This window comes from Acartia tonsa, chromosome 15, assembly GCF_053477335.1.
Source record: "Acartia tonsa isolate MP-2025a chromosome 15, ASM5347733v1, whole genome shotgun sequence".
In the NCBI taxonomy this organism is placed as follows: Eukaryota; Metazoa; Arthropoda; class Copepoda; order Calanoida; family Acartiidae; genus Acartia; species Acartia tonsa.
This window is the reverse complement of record NC_137274.1, coordinates 9,102,962-9,128,038: the sequence shown is the minus strand read 5'-3', so window position 1 is coordinate 9,128,038 and position 25,077 is coordinate 9,102,962. Positions and strand designations below refer to the sequence as shown.

Below are 25,077 nucleotides of genomic sequence, written 5' to 3'. Positions count from 1 at the left end.
TTAACGAAAAAAAATCAGCGACTTTACTATAAAAACAAAAAAGTTAGATGGGGTATTTTGAATTTTCATGATTTTCAAACTTTGTTGATCTATACCGGCAAACGGAAGTAAGCAAAACTACCTGCTCCAGGGGGAAATGAAAGCCAGGGTAGTAGAGGGGGGATTCATACTGAGAATGATGCAATTATGAAGCCGAAAACCGTTTTTTTTTACATTTTCTGGAACCGGGTTTTAAAACCCGGTTCGGCACTAATGGGTTAATTTGTACAAATTAAAATTTTTGTGCTTAAAGCGCACAACCTGGGTTTAATTTTACCACAGAGTAATTAAACAAAGAATATTTTTTTGAATATTTCTATTAAGGAGGGTTGACTTCCCAAAACTATATAGAGGCTAGGGGCGAAGCCGCTAGTCCTTTTAATAAAGTAATAGGATGTTTGTCTGTGTGTCTGTTTGTACAAAAGGATCTTGCTAACTACTGGACCGATCGGGTTCTCCTTAACAGGGTAGCTTCTCATAGGTCCCGGGAAGGTTTATAACTATTTTAGTGGAGGGGAACCACCACCCTCCCAAGAGAAATCGGCCCTAGAAAAAAATCCCCCCTCCCAAATTTAAATTTTTTTCACTTCTTCTTTTAAGATAATATTATAAGTTGGGTATTAAATTCGACTCTCCCCTGCTCAAGTGCCCCTAGAGGCCTCTAGGGGGCAAAGCCGATGGTATAAAGTAGAAAGGTTTTTATTTAATTTTTATCACTTATATCACTTCTTATATGATGCTTGTCACCAAAAACAATTTTTGATGAAGAAAAATATATTACCTCCGTCATACAAATTTACCCTTAATTTGGGGTTGCCCCCCCATAAAAAGCTATGACGTCTTAGTGTGTGGCTCCCAATACAACATAGTTCCACCAGATAGAAAGAGTTAAAAAAGACATGTAAATGATCATATTGCGATGGCATTTAAAGTAAACAATGCAATCGGAGTGTTTAATTCAAAGGGGTAGGTAAAGTTGAAAAATCCTTAACAATTCCAAACTAAAATTTAAATAGCCCAAAACCATCCCAGGACCCATGACATCATTGTGAAGCTTCCACAAAATAAATAACAAAACTCAAGAACACAAATAGGGGCGATAACTCTTTGGAGGGTGCCAGGGTAATGGTATTAATATATTTGTGACAATTGTTTTTATGACAAAAATTTAAGCCCAAAATAAATCATAATATTAGTTATTTGGATGCTCCCCAGAATAAAATGTTTTTCTGGTTAAATTTTAGTTTAGATTAGGCCTAACTTACATAATACCAGCTTGACTGCCTATCTATCTATCTCTCTATCACGCAGTAGCACCAGCTTGACTACCTAGTTGCATATAACCAGTGTAGACATCAACATGAAACGACTCAACTGTGTATGTTAAAGTTTTTTGTTCATTTTTAATAAAATAAGGATGACAACATCCAAAAGTAGTGAAGCAAAAAAACATCTAAAGATTTTTTTAAAGAAACATAATGGGATGATAAATACTAATCTAGAAATTTATTTTTGTTGCTATTACCAAAAAAATGATGGACAGGTGGACATTACAAATTAAAGAGCAGTAGCTATCAAATAAAATTTTCTTAGAAACACTTCATTTCTGAACAAGATTGGAGGAGGGGGGGGGGGAGAATGAGTTCTTTGATTGACTATACTATTTGAGGGAAAGCACTAAACAATATATTCTTTTAATTTATATTTTACTAGCATATATGTCCCTAGAATCCTCCAGTTGCACTTGGAATTGGAGGGAGAAGGGGGGAGTCAATTTATCATTTTTTATTTTAATTTTAAATAGTAAATATTTTTTTTAATGGGGGAGGGTGAGTATTTTTTTCCATGGGCGACTTTTCTTGAGAGGGTGGTTGAATTTTTTTTATGTGATATAATTATCCTATTTATTTGATTCTTGGAATGCTGATTCCTATTATGATAAGGTAAAAGCAACGCATCTCTTTAATCAAATCCTTAAAATGTGAGTGTGTCCATAAACAGTATCCTGTATTTAATCAGTTTGCCAAAAATTTACTTACAATTTTGTTTCAGCCTATTCAGTTTTGACACTCTACAATGTTATTTGTCCTTTGCTTTTGTGGATGTGGCATTCTTTTTTTTATATTCATTTTAGTTGTTTTTTTAAACACAATGTATGATTATTTAGTCTAAAAAGAAATTTTTGATTATTTATATATACATTAAGTTATAGAATTTAATTTTGTTATTTTGGGGAAATTTTTGTGATATTAAAATTATAAAATAAAAGATCAAAACCAATTTTGTTTAGCCTAGCAGGGTTGAAGAGCTGGGCTAACAAAACCAGAATTAATAATATATTATAATTTTTATTTTATTATTCATGGAAAATTACCTCTAAACATGATTTTTCAGTATGGGTGACAGCTTAGTCTCTTCCTGCATATATTATTCAGAGGTGAATTCTTTTTTAAAAATTTTGGCTCACTGCCTCTCTAAATTTTTAGCAAGCCTCACTGATTTTAATGAGGCAGTGAGTCGGAAATTTTTTAAGAATTCACCTCAGTTTTGAAGCCTTACTGGAAAATATTTATCAACTTAAAATATTAATCTTTTTATTTAAGGTCTTCCTGCTGTTACTTGTGTATCCAATTATATCTTGTGCCCCTGTACAGGTACTTTATTAATAATTAATGGATACACCCCCAGAGGCTTCTAGGGGCATATTAGGTTGAAGTCACCCCCACCACATTAATTTTTTTCTATTTTTTTATTTTGGGAAACAATTTAATCTAGAGGCAATTTCTCTAGGGGTGGTACACACAGACACACATCTGTTATACAAGGATCAATCAAAATATGTTTGTTTGTAGGAAAAAACTGAAGTTTCTTGTTCTCCTGAAGACACCACACAAGTTGAACTTGATACAACAACTCCTGAAGACACCACACTGGCTGAAATTGATACAATAACTCCTGAAGATACAACACTAGCTGAACTTGATACAACAACTCCTGAAGACACCAAACTAGCTGAACTTGATACAGCAACTCCTGAAGTTTCTACAATAACTGAAGTAGAAGCTAGAAATATGGAGTTCGGTAATGAAAAATTTATCTTAATTATTTCAAAATTAATAATCTTTAACACATACAAGACACAAATAGTTTTGCTCATTTTTATTTGATGTTAAAATGTGTTTTTGTCACAGAAGATTTTTTCTCAAGGTTCTCAGGAATCTTAGTATAGATGCAGGATGGTTTTTTTTTCATTCAAGATAAATCAACTCTTCTTGGGTCCAAAACCAATTAGTTTTTATATTCATTAGGTTTGATTATAGCATCTGAGGCTGGAAATACAAGTGAAGTGATAAAGCTGTTAAGCAGAGGAGTCAACATTAATGCTTATGATCATGAAGGTAAAGATTAAGATATATTATGCATTCCTTTAAATTCAATTATTTAAATGAATTTTGCTAAATACAAAGTAGAACAATGTTTGTCTGTTTGTTTGTCCATGTTTGTATGTCAAGTAAAGGAGAGTTTGACATTATTTTATCAAGTATGCCAATATTTTATCAAACAAAGCAAAATGACAAAAAATATAAAAATGAGGATAAATTTTACATTTTTTTCAATTTATTTCATCTAAATCAATCTATAAATTTACAACTTAATGTGAATAAAATTGCAGCTGCGTTCCTAGCATCTAGGGGATCACTATTCCAAGTGGTATAAAAGATACAAAAAATAGCATAAAACCATTAAAATTTTAAAGAAGGTGTCTTAACTTTTTTTTATTTTCATTAAAATAGCTAGTCAGTATTTTTAGTAAGTTGTAGATGTAAAATTTTCTATAGAATTTAATTATGCAATTGTTTTTTTTTGTAGACTTCTTATTTTTAAAGTAATTTAAGTTTTAAGAAAAAAAATTTGGTCAGTTATAAGGTACTAAAACAGGTACTAAAAAAGAAAAAAATGCCATTATAAACAAAAATAGTAAGATCTTTAATTTGACACCTTACTTTTTTAATTCTGTCGGGTAATTATTGAAAAATCGATTTTTTTAAAACTTGGTTTAATCAAAACTTTGAACATAAATATATCCTAACACAGGCATAAAAAATATGTGTTCATATATACCTTTAGAATCAGAAAAATATTACAAATCCATTGTAAGCAAAATTGAAAAAAAGTATAAAATTTTTTTTTATTAAAATGTCCTAACATATTGTATTATACAGGCAACACTTACTTTACCCCCTTCCCATTTTTACTCTCAAAACAAGGATTTAAGATGGTAAAAGGGAACAGGGGGGGGGGGAAGTAAAGGTTGCCTTTATGATATAATATTTTCATTTAATTTCTTTTATTGCAGTTTAATTTACTATTTTGTAAACTTTTTTTTTCAATTTTGCTTAGAATGGATTTGTGATATTTTTCTCATTCTAAAAGTATATATAAACACCTATTTCTAATGCCTGTGTTATGATATATTTAAGTACAAAGTTTTCATTATCTTGGGTTCCAAAAAACAGATTTTTCTAATAATACTCAACAGAATTAAAAAGTAAGGTGTCAAATTAAAGATCTTACTATTTTTGTTCATAATGGTAATTTTCATCTTTTTTTGTTGCGTTTTTGTACCTTAAAACCCACTTTACTTAAAAAAAAACTTAAATTACTTTACAAATAAGAGGTCTACTAAATAAAACGATTGCATATCTAGATTCTATGGAAAATTTTACATAAATCAAATAAATAAAAATCAAAAAGTTAAGACACCTTTTTTAAAGGATCTAATTGATTGCTGGACTTTTATGGTTCCCATAATCAATGAAGCTTCTCATTGGTACTAAACACACCCTGATCATTTTTTTAAAACCTAAATATTAATTAGATCTTCAGCTCTCTCCTTCTCTCAAGTGTGCCTAGAGGCATTGAGGGGCGTAGCCGCTAGTTTATACACATAGATTATTTCAAAATTTTGATAAGTTAGGAAAAGCATATTTTGACAAGTAAAGCAGAGTATGACAATAATCACCCAAGTAAATCAAAGTATGCCAATGTTCCCCCAAGTAAAGCAGAGTGTGACAAAACAGGGTATTGGCACACTCTGCTGGATTTGATCCGTAGAATGTTATACATACTGTTAGAATCGTCATTAACACTATATTTTGAAAATATAAGTGCTATTTGTAGTTCAGGAGCTTTGTTGAAAAATAGGAGAAAAATACATAATGGTTAAAAAATTCCTTTAAATAATTAAAATATAAATTTCCCAGAACAGGTTTTCCAAATATATTAACCCTTAACGGAGGGGGGGGCGTTCAACGCCCCACCCCTCCGGTTTTTTCTGTGTGTGAAAGATAAAGAGCCCAAACTGCGTGACTTTTTAAGTATGGGTATGACACATAACTGAGAGTTGGAATTTTTTGAATATCTCCATCCTGGCGGGCACAGGATGCCAGCAAACCTGACAGAGTCATCCAGGTAAAGAGCAAAAATATTTTTTTTGACTAAAACAAAACATTTTATCATACTAAAATACTAAAATATTCTCTAGTAGTACATCCTTATATGAAATACAGGTGTTCAAGTCACTTTCAGGTTCCAGGTATGATCCTGCAGGTCCTGATCCTCCAGGTCTCCAGAAATCTTGAAAAAGCTCCTGTGGCCACAATTTTTGACTTAGAAACTTTAAATTTTAAACTTTTCTTACATGTGTACATCACGTATCAAAAGATCTGCCACCGTTTTCCCGCCCACCGCCGACTGCGGCGGCTGGCAGCTGCCAAGTACAGTTCGGCTGCTGAAATTTATATTTTAATATTTCCAATGTAAAATTTACATAAATATAAACATTTTCTGGAAATAAATTGTTCTTCTAGCTTCAAAAATAAGAAAATTACAGCCGTTTGAAATTTTTAAGTAAAACAAGACCTAAAAACAAAGGTTGTTAAATAAAAGGGTAAATGAGCAAAAATTGACTTAGACTTATAAAAGGATGAAGTTCATTATCAAACAGGGGACTTGCACAAAAAAATTTTGCCCTCGAGCTCTAATAAGACCGATTAAGGTGCAGCAAGGGGCCCAACTGTAAAGGTTTAAGCATTTTATATAACTGTTTTATTTTCTATGCATAATTAGGATTTTAAAAAAGACATTTCTCATAAAACACCCTGTGTCATATCTTAATACAGTTAGTTTTTTAAGACAATTTTCTTGAAAGCAATTTTATCCCACTTATAGTTATCAGAATTTAATGATTAATTTACCAAGTGGGGAAAATTGCTTTCAAAAAGTTTTCATAAAAACACACTGTATATCCTTTATTCTATTTGTCTAAATTTTTATCTATATATTATATAAACATATATATTTATCTGCATACTAAATGTATAATAAATCTAATATATTTATACAGGGTGTTTTAAATAAAACTGCGTTTTCCGGTTTTAGGATACATCTAGTAGGGGTATGAAAAAAATAATTATATATTCTTATTCTCTATAAAAATATGGATCAATTTTATAAAAGGTGTTTTTCAATATCTCTTAAAAAATAGCACTTTTTAGAGCTTCAATAATTCAAAATGTATGTGTGTTGCTTTATTCTTGCAGAATTTAGGGCTATAACATCCAAATAAAATCTTCTTTTTACTTGAAAATGACATTATAGCATGCTCACCCAAATATTCTAATAATTACATTTAAAATCTAATTCAGTAATGATTTTTTTAAAGAATAAATGACCAATTTTATCTATCTTTAATTATGATTCAATTATGATCATTCAATTATGATCTCAAAACCATTCCTCCTACCCCTCCCCTTTTAATCTTTTAATCCCTTTTGATTTGACAGTTGTGACATATTAAAGTGATCACGAAGCTGGAATATTTATGATATATGTCAGAGATTTATGTTTTTTAAGAGTATTTTTTTTTAAATTGAGTCTTAAATACTTCCCATTTAAAAATAAATCAAACTTTAAAAATATTAATTTATTCCCTTGAAAACATTTATGTGTTTTGTGTTTTATATTACATATCTTAAAACCTATCAAAATCGACAAATAACAGTCTTTTTGTTAAAGTTTACTTGCAAATTTAGAGTAAAATAAATTCTTTTGTTACATACATATTAAACTAACAAAAAAAGTTTGTAATTTCTTTTTACTGGGAAATTAAACAATTTCTACCGATAATCGAAAAGATATTACCAAATATGGGTATAATGTCAGCTGATTTATAGTTTTCAATTGTGCACATAGCACCCTCATCCTATCTCAATATTTACTACTCGCTAAAAAAGCTTCATCATACTGCAGAGCTAAAAATACGATTAGGCCCCCACATAATTGGGGGATTTTAAAGTTTTTACTATAGATTGAGAAAGTTTTTAGATATTATGGTTTTTTTTATTTTGGGGTAAAATTCTTGCTTATATTATATTTGATTAATTAACTAAGATCTATAAAAGATATTTAAAAGAAACAATCTTTAAAACATGAATTAATTAAAGGTTTTTGCTATAAGCGTTTTCTGAGTACAGCCAGGTTGAATCAAATACACACACACACACAAACATACATATGGACTCCACAGAACTTGATTGTTTAATACTTCAAAACATGGAATAAGATAAAGAGCACACAAATTATATTCTTTTAATATTAATCTGTTATTTATGGATGTACATTAATTAAAGCAAGGCTTTTATCTTAATCCTAAACACAATGTAAAGATGGTTCCTGAGGTAATAAATCAAGTCAGTTAGCAATAAACCTATACAAAAATTAAAATAAAATAACATGTTTTTTCAATTATGGGAATAAAATTATTTACTTTTTATAGCTATTGAAATTTTCCCGTACTGGTCCAAACTTACAACTTAAAATACACTGAAGGGACTGCGACTTTTACAATATTCAGTAATGTTTGGTTTCTATACTTCAACTTAACAAAATCCATTGGTACCATTTGTACCAACGAAAGATAAGGAGGGGGGACGGAGAATGGAAGAGGGAAACACAAATGGCCAATGTAAGTGAGTGAGTGTGTGTGTGTGTGTGTGAGTTAGGCTGCGGGCGTGTGTGGGCGTATAATGACAGGTATTTAATTAAATTTGACACATTAGGATGATTATTTTATGATGATAAAATGCTTATTTTTATGTAAATACTAAAGAAAGACTGCTATATTTTATGCTGAATATGTGCAGCAAATAATATTTGTTTATTCTATTTAAATATTTCAATTATTAAATATCATTCTTTCTACAGATTTAAACAACTTTTCTTTTGTCTTCATAACAACGCTTACGTATCAGAATTTAGTTAATCATTTTATAAAATGTAGGGAATTTTGGCATTAAGTTTTAAAGAAAGTTTGAAGACAAATATTATTAGAGGTTTATTACCAAAATATTGATTTTTTTGTTTTTATCTGTAAGCGAAGAAATGGCTTATTTTCTTACAGTTTAATTGTTGCTCAAATTTTAACATTGATTTCATGCAGAATTGATATCACAATTTCAAACTGATTTTTTTCTAACTTAGTTGAACTTTTAAGGCATTACTCTATGAAAGTTACTTAAAAAATAAGAAAAGATAAACGAAAATGCATTTTGAAAGAAATTCATTCGCAATCACTTTAAGCTAATATAATATAATTAGAAGCACTTTTACAACATTTTAAACTAAGATAGCTTGCTTATTTTTTAAGATATTGAAATAAATTAAAAAGTGACTTGTTTTATTTATAAATGCACATCGAATTAAAAGAGATTTTTTATGAAAAATGCCTTTGCAATAGAGAAATAGAAAAAACTAGATTCTGAAGAACCTAAAAAGCACTTTGCATGTAGCCAAAAAAAGAAAATATGTAAAAAATCTCAAATGGGGACATTGATTTAAAAAAATAAGTTAATTAAATTTAATTGTTGTCACAGATTTAGGATCAGGCATATTTAACCTACATGTACCTATCAGTACAGCCACATTTTTAGAGATATCGAAAAACACCTTCAGTAAATGTTATGTACATTTTTACAGAGAATATTGACCTATAATTATTTTTTTCATGCTCCTTCTGGTTGATTCCCAAAACTGGAAAACGCAGTTTTTTCTGAAACACATTGTATCTAGGATGGGTCAGTCTTATATATGCATCAGAGGATGGAAATTACTTCTATCTGTCTATAGTTCTATCTATCTTTTTATAAATTTCATGTGAAGTAAATTATTTTGTACATCCAACCCATTTTTGTCAAAATGAATTTTAATTAGATGTGATGTACGTAAATAAGTTGTATCATATATTATATATATTTACTTCATATTCATGTTTTAAAATCCATCCAGACAAAAATGGGTTCGATGTACAAAAAGATTTACTTCACATGAAATTTAGTAAATTAAATTGCCTAAATAAAAGTGTTTTGGAGTGATCTTGATAAAACAACACCTTTCGGAGGCAGTTGATGCTTAAATAACAAATGAAAAGGTCTATGGCCCTTAAACGACTCCTTCCCCCAAAAAAGAAGCCAAATCTACTATTCCAAAAAATGCAATCTTTGCTTGACAGAAAGCTTCGAAATAATGAAAGCTTTCAAATCTAACATACAAACTTTAAACACCAGAAATGAAATCTTCAGCAAGTGTCCACACAGAGAAAAGTTCCTTCTTTCAAAGTGCATGACATGAAACATATTCAAAGCAGTATTTTTTTATATAATATGTATTAATTTGTAGAACTGCAAATGATAAATATGACCTATTTTTGTCTATTTAAAGATTCCCTTTAAACACCTCCCCCTTTTTATATAAAGATGCTAATTCCCCCCCAACCCCAAGAGGATATAGGCAGTAAAAAAAAACCACAGGGGGCACAATTTTCTAACACTTCTTTCTCATTTAGTCTTTAAAAAGGATTCAAAATGCATGGACATATATCTTTTTAACTCTTATTTTATACATCTTAATTGGAACTGATGATCTATTTTTATAGAGAAACATATGTATTCCACCAATAAATAGTTAAAAAAATTAAATGTGTTTATACATATAATAATATTTTTAATAATATGCACAGGGTGTGTCCCAAAAGTCTGAAAATTTGTAGAATAGAAAATTATTGTTATTAATCAAAATCTGTATCTATATCACAGTTTTTAGTCACTTAGAAATAGAAGAAAAAAATTAAAATAAACAAAAAAAATTTTCCCATTTGTTTTTAAATACAAAAAAAATATTGATCTGGTCAGAAAACACTTTAGTCTAACACATTCAGACACTTTATAGATTAACCAAGTTGAACCAATTTTTAGCTCTAAAGACACAAAAACCACACTTACAGGGTATCCTAATGTGAAATTTGACAACCTTATAGTCCCAGGTCCTCCTTTTTAACACTATGCCCACAGATGATAAGGATTTAAGCCAAAAACGATTTTTTGGACAGGTATTTTGAGTATTACACTAAATACACTTTTTGTTGGACACCCTGTAAAACTAGTGTTGGCCAAAATAGCATTATGTGCACTTTTTACATGAGTAAACAATAATTTTGGTATATAAAATGTGACTAATGTGATGAAAAAAATTTTTTTATTTTTAAAATTGTGAAAATGTTTTTTAAAATTTTTGTTACCTACCTTCATAGATAGCTTCTAGACATCCAGGGAGACTCTGAAATTTTTTTTTGGCCATCCATCATCCTTGAATCACCCCACAGACCAAAATATAGAGTATTACCAAAATCGTAGAGGTAGTACAGAAAAGTGGTACACTTGGCAAATAATGCACCATATACATATCTATTTATCTTACTATAAATCACAATAATAAATACTTGTGAAGATATCATTAGAAAATGGAGCTAATAGCAAAGCAAAAAATAACTATGGTTAGTTGCATAATATTATTATATTGAATAATTCATATATATATAAGATCTTGATGTATTCTTTCTTCTTTCTGTCTATATTTATATCTATCTATCAATAAATGTCAATACTAAATAAATAATAAATCTAATATATTTATATCTAGGAAAGACCAGTCTTATATGTGCAGCAAAGTGGGGTAGGACTGATGTTGTGAAGATATTACTAGAAAACAGAGCTGATATCAATGCAAAGGATAATTATGGTTAGTTACATAATATTATTATTATACAATATTTCTATCATATATCTTAATATATCTTTTCTTCTATCCGTCTATAATTCTATCTATCTATTATCTATACATATCTAACTATAAATGACAATACTAAATATAAAATCTAATATATTTATATCTAGGAAGGACCAGTCTTATGTATGCAGCAAGTTGGGAAGAGACTTATGTTGTGAAGATATTATTAGAAAATGGAGCTGATATCAATGCAAAGAACAATGATGGTTAGTCATGTAATATTATTTTTATACAATATTTCTATCTATCTATGTTCTATCTTACTATAAATTATCCTTCCTTCTATCTCTGCATTATCTATACATATAATTTACCTTACTATAAATGACAATACTAAATATATACTAGATCTAATATATTTATATCTAGGAAAGACCAGTCTTATAATTGCAGCAAGGTGGGGAGAGACTGATGTTGTGAAGATATTATTAGAAAATGGAGCTGATATCAATGCAAAGAATAATAATGGTTAGTTACATAATATTATTATTATACAATATTTCTATCATATATCTCAATATATCTTTTCTTATTTATATCTATCTATTATCTATACATATCTATTTATCTAAATATAAATAACAATACTAAATATATAATAAATCTAATATATTTTTATCTAGGATGGACAAGTCTTATATATGCAGCAAGGTATGGAGAGACTGATGTTGTGAAGATATTATTAGAAAATGGAGCTGACATTAATGCAAAGACTAATTATGGTTAGTTACATAATATTATTATTATACAATATATCTATCATATGTATAATATCTTAATATATCCTTCCTTCTCTCTGTCTATATTTCTATCTATCTATTATTTATACATATCTATTTATCTGACTATAAATCACAATAATAAATATATAATAAATCTAATATATTTATATCTAGGATGGACCAGTCTTATGTGGGCAGCATGGAGAGGAGAGACAGATGTTGTGAAGATATTATTAGAAAATGGAGCTGATATCAGTGCAAAGGATAATGATGGTTAGTTACATAATATTATTATTATATGATATCTATAATACAAAGTAGAACGTTGTCTGTCTGTCTGTCTGTCCGTCTGTCCGTCTGTCCGTCTGTCTGTCCGTCTGAAGCTTAAGATCTCAGTAACCACTGAACCGATTGGGCTCTACTCTTCAGGGAATGTACCTACTGGTCCTGTGATGGTTTTAAGCTATTTTCTTGGGGGATGGGACACCCCCAACCCCCCAAAAAATGAAAAATTCCCCCCCCCAAAAAAAAAATTTTTTTTACTTTTTCTTTTTAAATCTAAAATACAAAAAATTAGTTTGATCAAACCTCTTGGGGCAAAGCCCCTAGAGGCTAGGGGCGAAGCCGCTAGTATTATATATCTTTTCTTATTTATATTTATCTATTACCTATACATATCTATTTATCTAATTATAAATCACAATACTAAATAAATAATAAACCTAATATATTTATATCTAGGAAAGACAAGTCTTATATATGCAGCATATAGGGGAAATACTGATGTTGTGAAGATATTATTAGAAAACGGAGCTGATATCAATGTAAAGGATAACGATGGTTAGTTACATAATATTATTATTATTATTATATGATATTTCTATTATATATATCTCAATATATCTTTTCTTATTTATATCTTTATATTACCTATACATATCTATTTATCTAAATATAAATCACAATACTAAATATACATATAATAAATCTAATATATTTATATCTAGGACGGACAAGCCTTATGTGGGCAGCAAGGTTTGGAAAAACTGATGTTGTGAAGATATTATTAGAAAATGGAGCTGATATCAATGCAAAGGATAATGATGGTTAGTTACATAATATTATTATATAATATATCTATCATATATTTTCTTTCTGTATATATTTCTATCTTTCTATTATCTATACATATTTAAATGTATTATATTATATTTATTATATGATATTTCTATCATTATCTCAATATATCTTTTCTTATTTATATCTATATATTATCTATACATATATATTTATCTTACTATAAATATCAATACTAAATAGATAATAAATCTAATATATTTATATCTAGGAAAGACCAGTCTTATGTGGGCAGCAGAGTTGGGAAATACTGATGTTGTGAAGATATTATTAGAAAACGGAGCTTATATTAATGCAAAGGATAATTATGGTTAGTTACATAATATTATTATTATACAATATTTCTATCATATATCTCAATATATCTTTTCTTATTTATATCTATCTATTATCTATACATATCTATTTATCTAAATATAAATAACACTACTAAATATACATATAATAAATCTAATATATTTATATCTAGGATGGACCAGTCTTATGTGGGCAGCAAGGTTTGGAAAAACTGATGTTGTGAAGATATCATTAGAAAACGGAGCTGATATCAATGCAAAGGATAATGATGGTTAGTTACATAATATTATTATTATATAATATATCTATCATATATATTATCTTAATATATCCTTTCTTCTCTCTGTCTATATTTCTATCTATCTATCATCAATACATCTTTTTATTTGACTATAAATGTCAATACTAAATAAACAATAAATCTAATATATTTATATCTAGGAGGGACCAGTCTTATGAAGGCAGCATATAGAAGAGAGATTGATGTTGTGAAGATATTATTAGAAAACGGAGCTGATATCAATGCAAAGAGTAATATTGGTTAGTTACATAATATTATTATTAATACAATATTTCTATCATATATATTATCTTGAAATATTTTTTCTTCTCTCTATCTATATTTCTATCTATCTATTATCTATACATATCTAACTATAAATGTCAATACTAAATATATACTAGATCTAATATATTTATATCTAGGAAAGACCAGTCTTATAATTGCAGCAAGGTGGGGAGAGACTGATGTTGTGAAGATATTATTAGAAAACGGAGCTGATATCAATGCAAAGAATAATAATGGTTAGTTACATAATATTATTATTATACAATATATCTATCATATGTATAATATCTTAATATATCCTTCCTTCTCTCTGTCTATATTTCTATCTATCTATTATTTATACATATCTATTTATCTGACTATAAATCACAATAATAAATATATAATAAATCTAATATATTTATATCTAGGATGGACCAGTCTTATGTGGGCAGCATGGAGAGGAGAGACAGATGTTGTGAAGATATTATTAGAAAATGGAGCTGATATCAGTGCAAAGGATAATGATGGTTAGTTACATAATATTATTATTATATGATATCTATAATACAAAGTAGAACGATGTCTGTCTGTCTGTCTGTCCGTCTGTCCGTCTGTCCGTCTGTCTGTCTGTCTGAAGCTTAAGATCTCAGTAACCACTGAACTGATTGGGCTCTACTCTTCAGGGAATGTACCTACTGGTCCTGTGATGGTTTTAAGCTATTTTCTTGGGGGATGGGACACCCCCAACCCCACCAAAAATGAAAAATTCCCCCCCCCCAAAAAAAAAAATTTTTTTTACTTTTTCTTTTTAAATCTAAAATACAAAAAATTAGTTTGATCAAACCTCTTGGGGCAAAGCCCCTAGAGGCTAGGGGCGAAGCCGCTAGTATTATATATCTTTTCTTATTTATATTTATCTATTACCTATACATATCTATTTATCTAATTATAAATCACAATACTAAATAAATAATAAACCTAATATATTTATATCTAGGAAAGACAAGTCTTATATATGCAGCATATAGGGGAAATACTGATGTTGTGAAGATATTATTAGAAAACGGAGCTGATATCAATGTAAAGGATAACGATGGTTAGTTACATAATATTATTATTATTATTATATGATATTTCTATTATATATATCTCAATATATCTTTTCTTATTTATATCTTTATATTACCTATACATATCTATTTATCTAAATATAAATCACAATACTAAATATACATATAATAAATCTAATATATTTATATCTAGGACGGACAAGCCTTATGTGGGCAGCAAGGTTTGGAAAAACTGATGTTGTGAAGATATTATTAGAAAATGGAGCTGATATCAATGCAAAGGATAATGATGGTTAGTTACATAATATTATTATTTGATATTTGTATCATATGCATAATATCTTAAATATTTTTTCTTCTCTCTATCTATATTTCTACATATCTATCTATCTATCTATCTATCTATCTATCTATCTATCTATCTATCTATCTATCTATCTATCTATCTATCTATCTATCTATCTATCTATCTATCCGGAGTGGGGACAAAACCGCGACAAACAAAACCGCGACAGGGACAAAACCGCGACATAACAAAACCGCGACAGGGACAAAACCGCGACAGTGACAAAACCGCGACATTGCAAAAAAATCTATAATAAAAAAATCTTAATGCTAGAAGGTCATGGCCGCAGAGCTCGGTCCCCTGGCCTGCCTAGCCGCGGGCGCTCGGCCCCCTTGCCTATAACCTAACCTAACCTAACCTATATGTTTGAATGTTTAATGTTAATTAACACCTAACCTATATGTTTGAATGTTTAATGTAAATTAACTTATTTATAGTTTAGAATTTCGTGGATTTTACAAAAAGTGGTTGGTAGATTTTTTTCAAATTTTTCAATTTTTTTTACAATATTTAGGTTAGGATAGACAGACAGATGGATAGAAGGATAGATGGATAGATGGATAGATGGATAGATGGATAGACAGACAGACAGATAGACAGACAGACAGACAGACAGACAGATAGATAGATGGATAGACAGACAAATGGATAGAAGGATAGATGGATAGATGGATAGATGGATAGATGGATAGATGGATAGATGGATAGATGAATAGATGAATAGATGAATAGATGAATAGATGAATAGATGGATAGATGGATAGACAGACTGACATTCTACCTTGTATTATAGCAGCTTCTCCTTGTATCTATGACCTCTATTTTAAATTGCAATGTTAGATTACTCATTTGAATAGATTACTTAATAAATATCTTAAAAAAATATATTGAGTTTTTTATTTTGTTTTTTTTATGTTTTTTTTCAGATAAGGTAAAATGATGTTTTATTTGTAGAAGGGGCGTTGTAGGGGCCATATAAATATATTAAAAATATATTAAGTTTTTATTTTGTTTTCTTCTTAGTTACCATCTATGTATTGCAATGTATTGCAAATTTAAGGAAGGAGGGATGTAGGGGCGATGGAGGAGTGATGTAGGGGATATCAAGTTGCAATGTAATATAAATTTGGAGAAGGAGCAATGGAGTGGCGATGAAGGGGCGAAGTAGGGGCCATCAAAGTGCAATGTAATACTAATTTGGAGAAGGAGCGATGTAGGGGCCATCAAAGTACAAAGTAATATAAATTTGGAAAAGGATCGATGTAGGAGCCATCAAAGTAGAATGTAATATAAATTTGGAAAAGGAGCGATGTATGGGCCAGCAAAGTAAGTACAATGTAATATAAATTTCAAGAAGGAGAGATTTAGGGGCGATGAAGGAGCGATGTAGGGGCCATCAAAGTACAATGTAATATAAATTTCAAGAAGGAGAGATGAAGGAAAAATGTAGGGGCGATGAAGGAGCAATGAAGGGGCGATGGAGGAGCGATGTAGGGGCCATCAAAGTACAATGTAATATAAATTTCAAGAAGGAGAGATGAAGGAGCGATGTAGGGGCGATGGAGGAGCGATGTAGGGGCCATCAAAGTATGTACAATGTAATATAAATTTCAAGAAGGAGAGATGAAGGAGCGATGGAGGAGCGATGTAGGGGCCATCAAAGTACAATGTAATATAAATTTCAAGAAGGAGAGATGAAGGAGCGATGTAGGAGCGATGTAGGGGCGATGGAGGAGCAATGTAGGGGCCATCAAAGTAAGTACAATGTAATATAAATTTCAAGAAGGAGAGATGAAGGAGCGATGGAGGAGCGATGTAGGGGCCATCAAAGTAAGTACAATGTAATATAAATTTCAAGAAGGAGAGATGAAGGAGCGATGTAGGGGCGATGTAGGAGCGATATAGGGGCGATGGAGGAGCGATGTAGGGGCGATGGAGGAGCGATGTAGGGGCGATGGAGGAGCGATGTAGGGGCGATGGAGGAGCGATGTAGGGGCCATCAAAGTAAGTACAATGTAATATAAATTTCAAGAAGGAGAGATGAAGGAGCGATGTAGGGGCGATGTAGGAGCGATATAGGGGCGATGGAGGAGCGATGTAGGGGCCATCAAAGTAAGTACAATGTAATATAAATTTCAAGAAGGAGAGATGAAGGAGCGATGTAGGGGCGATGTAGGAGCGATATAGGGGCGATGGAGGAGCGATGTAGGGGCAATGGAGGAGCGATGTAGGGGCGATGGAGGAGCGATGTAGGGGCGATGGAGGAGGGATGTAGGGGCCATCAAAGTAAGTACAATGTAATATAAATTTCAAGAAGGAGAGATGAAGGAGCGATGTAGGGGCGATATAGGAGCGATATAGGGGCGATGTAGGGGCGTTGTAGGAGGGATGAAGGGGCGATGGAGGAGCGATGTAGGGGCCATCAAAGTACAATGTAATATAAATTTCAAGAAGGAGAGATGAAGGAGCGATGTAGGGGCGATGTAGGAGCGATGGAGGAGCGATGTAGGGGCGATGGAGGAGCAATGAAGGGGCGATGGAGGAGCGATGTAGGGGCCATCAAAGTAAGTACAACGTAATATAAATTTCAAGAAGGAAAGATGAAGGAGCGATGTAGGGGCGATGTAGGAGCGATATAGGGGCAATGGAGGAGCGATGTAGGGGCCATCAAAGTACAATGTAATATAAATTTCAAGAAGGAGAGATGAAGGAGCGATGTAGGGGCGATGGAGGAGCGATGAAGGGGCGATGGAGGAGCGATGTAGGGGCCATCAAAGTACAATGTAATATAAATTTCAAGAAGGAGAGATGAAGGAGCGATGTAGGGGCGATGTATGAGCGATGTAGGGGCGATGGAGGAGCGATGTAGGGGCCATCAAAGTACAATGTAATATAAAATTCAAGAATTAGAGATGAAGGAGCGATGTAGGGGCGATGTAGGGGCGATGTAGGGGCGATGTAGGGGCCATCAAAGTACAATTTAATATAAATTTCAAGAAGGAGAGATGAAGGAGCGATGTAGGGGCGATGAAGGAGCGATGAAGGGGCACTGGAGGTAAAGGACTATGGAGGGGCGATGGAGAGGCTATGAAGGAGCCATCATGGGGCTATAGTATAGCCTCTTATCATAAGAGGCGATATTAACGCCCCTTCAAAGGAGCTATTAAGAGGCCATGAAGGAGCTATAGCATAGCCTCTTATCATAAGAGGCGATATGAACGCTCCTTAAAAGGGGCTATCACATCGCTCCATATGATAAGAGGCTATGCTATAGCTCCTTGAAGGAGCTATAGAAAATCATCGCCCCATATGGAGCGATGTCATGGAAAGGACTATACCCAAAATTTCTCATCTGATTATCAAATCTTAACATTTTCTAAGCACATTTCACTACACTGATCAACCAAAAACGTCCTATTAATAAAAATATGCAGGAATAATGCCTTGATTTTATGGTGTTTTGGGAGGGAAAAAGGAAAAAACAGGGAAAATCTAAACGTTTTTGTTTCTTATAATGTTTGTAGGGATATTTAACTTGTCATATATAGTTGGAACAATTAACTTACTGTTAAGGATTTATTTTATGATATAAAATTGACAATTAGTTTTTTTATAACGTAGTAATTAGGTAATAAAGACCTATTTTAAATTCGTATTATTGACAAAAAAAATACCTCACTGTCTACAAAGGGTTGAATCTCATAGGTTATTTAAAATAATAATATCCTTTTTTATTGTGTTGGACAATAAATAACCAACTTTGGAGAATTAGTTTACACTTTTAGACTGTTTATGAAGAAATATTGCGTCTTTATTATTTACAAATTTGTAATTAAAGGTGGGCGAGAGATGAACCATCTAAAGTTAATTGGATACTTATAAAAAAAACCTATTTCTAGCTTTGTTGTTGTATTTGGTTTTCAATAAAAACTATTGCTTATTTTATCAATTTCTAAGTAACTATACATTGGTTTAAAGCAAGGATTATGTTAAAAGTCAGCTTAACTGTTAGGAAAAATCAAGAACTATGTGAAAAAGTTTAATTTTAGCTAAATGGGAGATAAAAGCAATTTAATGCGCATTTTATATAATACAGAAAATTTCTTCCTTTTCCTTTACCTTATAAAAATCGTCAGAAAAAAAGCCGTTTTTTAAGCAAACAAATGCACGTTTTGCTCTATCTGTAAGATATTATGAATGAGATAATGTTAAGATTTGATATTAAGATGAGAAACATTTACGTATTTTTTGTATAATTTTGGGTGTAATTTTTATCTTTAACATGTAAATATTTAGCTTCATCCATAAGACTGGAGGTCAGCAGCTGTCCTCTAAAGTGATAGGGGTCGAATTTCTTTTTTTCTAATATTTCTTATTCTAAAAATCATTAATTTCTACCGTATACTACATTTCATAATGATTAATGCATAAATCCCTTAAAAAATTGTCAATTTATTAGAATCAATCTTTAAAACAGGAAAAAAAAAATCATTTTTTCCATTGATTTGTTTTGGATTTGCATATCTTTTTGGTTCACCAGTTTTTAATGTCGTTTTTGAGATCTTGTGCTTCATTGGTGCTGATTAATGAAAAATTAACGGTGGAAACCAAAAGATGCATCTACATTTTATATTTACAGTAAAATTATCCTAAATGAATATTAAAACTGCTATTCTACTAATTCAGATTTGACTATTTTTTGGTTCTCAGTTTAATAATCAATCATATTTCTAGGAGAAACAGCTCTAGATCATATCCTATCCAGCACAGCTTGGACCACTGAAGAGATTATAGCTGAAATATCAGAAATACTTAAAGAAAATGGTAAGGATAGTACTTACATGAATATGGATTTCTTATCCCTATATAAAAGTTGTCTGTGTCTGTCAGTCTTTGTGTACTGAAGGATCTTGCTATCTTCTTTCCAGTGCAGCTTTTCATAGGTACATTGTACATTTAACCCTGCCTCTATTTGAAACTAAGGTTTTAATGAGCAGAAGGGGGTTGTTGACTCCCCCCCCCCCCTCCATTTGTATCAATAACAGACTAAAGGAAAATGTATAACATGTTAAATATAATGTTTTTTGTTTGCTTATTTTTTAAAAAAAGTTTTTCATATCTACATTTCAACAGTTAAATTGGTGTATTTCTTGCAGGCTTCCTTTAAATACATTTTGTGTGTATGACCGTTTTTGGTCTGTTTTTTACATAATTGGAGATGTACATAAATTTATGTTTCATTGTCTTATTCCTTAACATAAATGAATAACTTATACAAAATTTTAGAAATAAAAATGTTATATTATTACAGGAGGTAAGAGAGGAAGTGAGATTGAGTAAAAATATTTACAAGAAAAATCACAAGCAGGTAAGATATTTGAAAAATATATATTAATTGGTTGGGACACATAGCTGTTAGCTGATATATATCTATTTAATTCAAGCAAGCTTAAGTTAATAAGATAAAAATAAGTAAAGCATTCAGAGAAAAAAAGCCTTTAAAAATCTTAAAACTATAATCTAAAAATTAATATTCTAAACTGGAGTCTATCTGATGCTCTCTGCTGAAGAGAATTAAATCAGTTCAGTAGTTATTGAAATTTTCAGCCTTACTACTTTATATAATGAGTTTAACATAATGAGATTATTAACACCCTGAAGGGGGGGGGGGGTTAGTATCTCACTCTTTCTATCTGCATATGATATTTGCTTTTAGGAGTAATCAGCTCACTAATTCTCCAGAGTTCCTTCTCTCAAAATCTTCAATATTTCATAGAAATGATTAGACATTACATATTACTAACTCTCTTACTTATTCTATGTTATCTATATATTGTATTCAAATTATTAGCTTTTCTGTGAAAGCAAAATTGTTTAAAACTTAAAAAGTTTAATGAATATTTTTAGTGGTAAGTCTGATTGATGAAACAGCTTAAAGTGCCTCTAAAAAAAATTATGTTAAACAATAAAATGGCCAATGAGAGGCCAGTATGAATTTGGTCAATTACAATGTATACTGGCCTATCATTGGTCATTTCATTGTATGAGGTCATTTTTTTGGAGGCACTTTATGCTGTTTCCTGATGGATCAAATATTTAAAAGGCATAAGTATCTGAAAATTCTAAATTCTAAAATCTATGGTTGGATTCTTTATATGGAGATTTATAAAGTTTATTTACTATTATTTCTTGATTGTATTACGTTAAGGTGTGCTATTCAATAAACATTATATTAATATATTGCCATGATCTATATTAACCTATATTGTGTATGATGTATACGCTTTAAAATAACAAAGAATTCAAATTGGTCTAAATTAACCATAAAATCTAATGAGAATTATATTCAAATTTAATTTGAAACTTTTAATGATAAAACTGTACTGTAACACTAATTATTACTTTATATTTTAGTACTTATACATATATATGTTTGTAAACCTTTTCCATCATGACTTAGAATCCAATTAATTTCCACTGAATACAAGCAGGTTCTAAGCCATGATGAAAAATCATGTTTAGCATGGTTTTATAAAAATCATTATTTTTTTTAAAATTAAAAGAATTATTTACTTTTATTTGACTTTAGGTATACAAGTCATACTTGTTAAATTTTCTACAAAATTTGTTTTATATAAAACCATACTAGAAATATATAAAATTATATAAAGCATAGCAACTATATAACTAGGGTGTTAATAATATGGTCATGATTGTGTATCTAGCATACAGCCAACATAGCAACTATATAACTAGGGTGTTAATAATATGGTCATGATTGTGTAACTAGCATACAGCCAACATAGCAACTATATAACTAGGGTGTGAATAATATGGTCATGATTGTGTAACTAGCATACAGCCAACATAGCAACTATATAACTAGGGTGTGAATAATATGGTCATGATTAGCTAACTAGCATACAGCCAACATAGCAACTATATAACTAGGGTGTGAATAATATGGTCATGATTGTGTATCTAGCATACAGCCAACATAGCAACTATATAACTAGGGTGTGAATAATATGGTCATGATTGTCTAACTAGCATACAGCCAACATAGCAACTATATAACTAGTGTGTGAATAATATGGTCATGATTGTGTATCTAGCATACAGCCAACATAGCAACTATATAACTAGTGTGTGAATAATATGGTCATGATTGTGTATCTAGCATACAGCCAACATAGCAACTATATAACTAGGGTGTGAATAATATGGTCATGATTAGCTAACTAGCATACAGCTAACATAGCAACTATATAACTAGGGTGTGAATAATATGGTCATGATTGTGTATCTAGCATACAGCCAACATAGCAACTATATAACTAGGGTGTGAATAATATGGTCATGATTGTGTATCTAGCATACAGCCAACATAGCAACTATATAACTAGGGTGTGAATAATATGGTCATGATTGTGTATCTAGCATACAGCCAACATAGCAACTATATAACTAGGGTGTGAATAATATGGTCATGATTGTGTATCTAGCATACAGCCAACATAGCAACTATATAACTAGGGTGTTAATAATATGGTCATGATTGTGTATCTAGCATATAGCCAACATAGCAACTATATAACTAGGGTGTTAATAATATGGTCATGATTGTGTATCTAGCATATAGCCAACATAGCAACTATATAACTAGTGTGTGAATAACATGGTCATGATTGTGTATCTACCATACAGCTAACAACAGATTAACTGTGGCTTACTTTCTTATGGAAGGATTTTTTAAAAAGTAAACCTTTTCTCGTATTCATTTAAAACTGATTAATATTAGATGGATTAGAACCGTTTCTAACCCATTAAAAAAAAACTATGTTTAGCATCATATTATATCCAGTTTTTTACAAATCTAAAATGTACAATCATAAGATTAAAACCAGTTTTTTTAGCCTGTGCCTTTGGAATCTTGGTTTAATCTTATAATTGTACATTTTATATCTGCGGAAAGCTGTTTGTAATACGATGTGAGAAAAAACTATTGTGATTTACCTCTTAAACATTTATTTTCAAAAGGTTATATAAATGTTGAAAACTCTTGAATGCTGTGCTAATTAATGATATTTTTATCAATTATTATTGTATTTAGCATGTAAGGTTATATTTAGTAATAAGTATCCAAATCAAATTTTATTTCTTATAAAAATTAAATATTTTTTTTCAAAGAAGGTGTATCAACTTTTTTTTTTATAGCTAGCCGGTTCTTTTAGTAAGTAGTAGATGTAAAATTTTTCATAGAATTCAGATATGCAATCGTTTTTTTTGTAGACCTCTTATTTTTTAAGTAATTTAAGTTTTTTAAAAAAATAATTAAGTCGGTTTTAAGGTACTAAAACGCAACAAAATAAAAGAAGAAAATGGCCAGTAAGAACAAAAATAGTAAGATCTTTAATTTGACACCTTACTTTTAAAATTCTGTTGAGTAATTATTGAAAAAATCTATTTTTTTAACCTCGGTTTAATAAAAACTTTAGACCTAAATATTTTCTCAAACAGACATAAAAAACATGGGTTCATATATACCTTTAGAATCAGAAAAATATTACGAATCCATTGTAAGCAAAATTGAAAAAAAGTAAAAAAATATACAAATGGCCAATTATAATTTTTGTTCAGGCAACACTATCGTCTTCCCTTTTTTACCCCCTCTTTACCCCCTTCCCATTTTTATACTCAATTCAAGAATTAAGACGTTGCCTGTACAATATAATATGATATTTTTATATAATTCCTTTTATTGTAGTTTATATACTATATTGTAAACTTTTTTTTCAATTTTGCTTACAATGGATTCGTAATATTTTTCTGATTCTAAAGGTATATATGAACCCATATTTTTTTACCTGTGAAATAATAAAAGTAAGTTCAAAGTTTTTATTCTCGTGGGTTTAAAAAAATCGATTTTTTCAATAATTACCTGACAGAATTGAAAAAGTAAGGTGTCAAATTAAAGATCTTACTATTTTTGTTCATAATGACCATTTTCTTTCTTTTTTTTGTTGCATTTTAGTACCTTAAAATCGACTTAATTTTCTTTTTTTAAAACTTAAATTACTTAAAAAATAAGAGGTCTACAAAAAAACCGATTGCATATCTGAATTCTATGAAAAATTTTACATCTACTACTTACTAAAAGAACCGGCTAGCTATAAAAAAAAAATAGTTGATACACCTTCTTTCATGATAATCATAGATTGAAAGATAGATTTGGATATTTATTAGGAATATTTTGATTTAATTTCTGTACAAAGCAAGCCTGCAGCTAAATTTGGATAAAATTTCAAGTTTAATTTTGAAAAAAGTTTTTATTAATTATAAAATATTTTTCCCCCTAAGATTTTTGTCAAATTAGCCTCTAAATTATAAAATTTGGTATTGAGTTAGAAAATAAATCTGGTTGTTGGCTCAGGCTATAATGACCCAGAATTGTTTAAATTATAGATTTAAGAATAATGATTTAGCCACAATTAGTAATTTATGAATTATTAATTGTTCTAAGTAAAAATACTTTTAAATACAGTTTTTTGCATCCTAGAGTTGTTTTTCTGTTATTACAAAAATATTCACTAATTACTTTTAAATATACTAAATATATAAAAGTAACAAGTTGTCTCTGAGTCTTTGTGTGTGGGTGTTAGAAATTTTTAATAATGTTAAAAGGAGGTACCTACCTAATAATGAAATACTATGAAATATGTAGTAGTAAATACC

At 30.2% G+C, this 25,077-nt stretch overlaps 1 protein-coding gene across 1 annotated transcript; it reads left to right on the top strand.

Annotated features, from left to right (window-relative positions):
- The first annotated feature begins 1,293 nt into the window (after positions 1-1,293).
- LOC145307630 (uncharacterized) lies at positions 1,294-23,525 on the top strand. Its single transcript, XM_080150105.1, has 15 exons — positions 1,294-1,417; positions 2,643-2,693; positions 2,892-3,120; positions 3,348-3,437; positions 11,074-11,172; positions 11,328-11,426; positions 11,590-11,688; positions 11,844-11,942; positions 12,117-12,215; positions 12,684-12,782; positions 14,924-15,022; positions 15,190-15,288; positions 20,077-20,166; positions 20,654-20,710; positions 21,059-23,525. Exons 1-14 carry the CDS (start codon positions 1,400-1,402, stop codon positions 20,680-20,682), a joined length of 1,299 nt encoding a protein of 432 aa, XP_080006231.1. The 5' UTR covers positions 1,294-1,399; the 3' UTR covers positions 20,683-20,710; positions 21,059-23,525.
- The last annotated feature ends 1,552 nt before the right edge of the window (positions 23,526-25,077 follow it).

Bases quoted from the DNA above. Each gene is read 5' to 3' on its own strand.
- LOC145307630 (XM_080150105.1), top strand. The intron at 3,121-3,347 runs GTAATGAAAAAT...TATATTCATTAG, and splicing joins AGCTAGAAATATGGAGTTCG to GTTTGATTATAGCATCTGAG. The intron at 15,023-15,189 runs GTTAGTTACATA...ATTTATATCTAG, and splicing joins CAATGTAAAGGATAACGATG to GACGGACAAGCCTTATGTGG.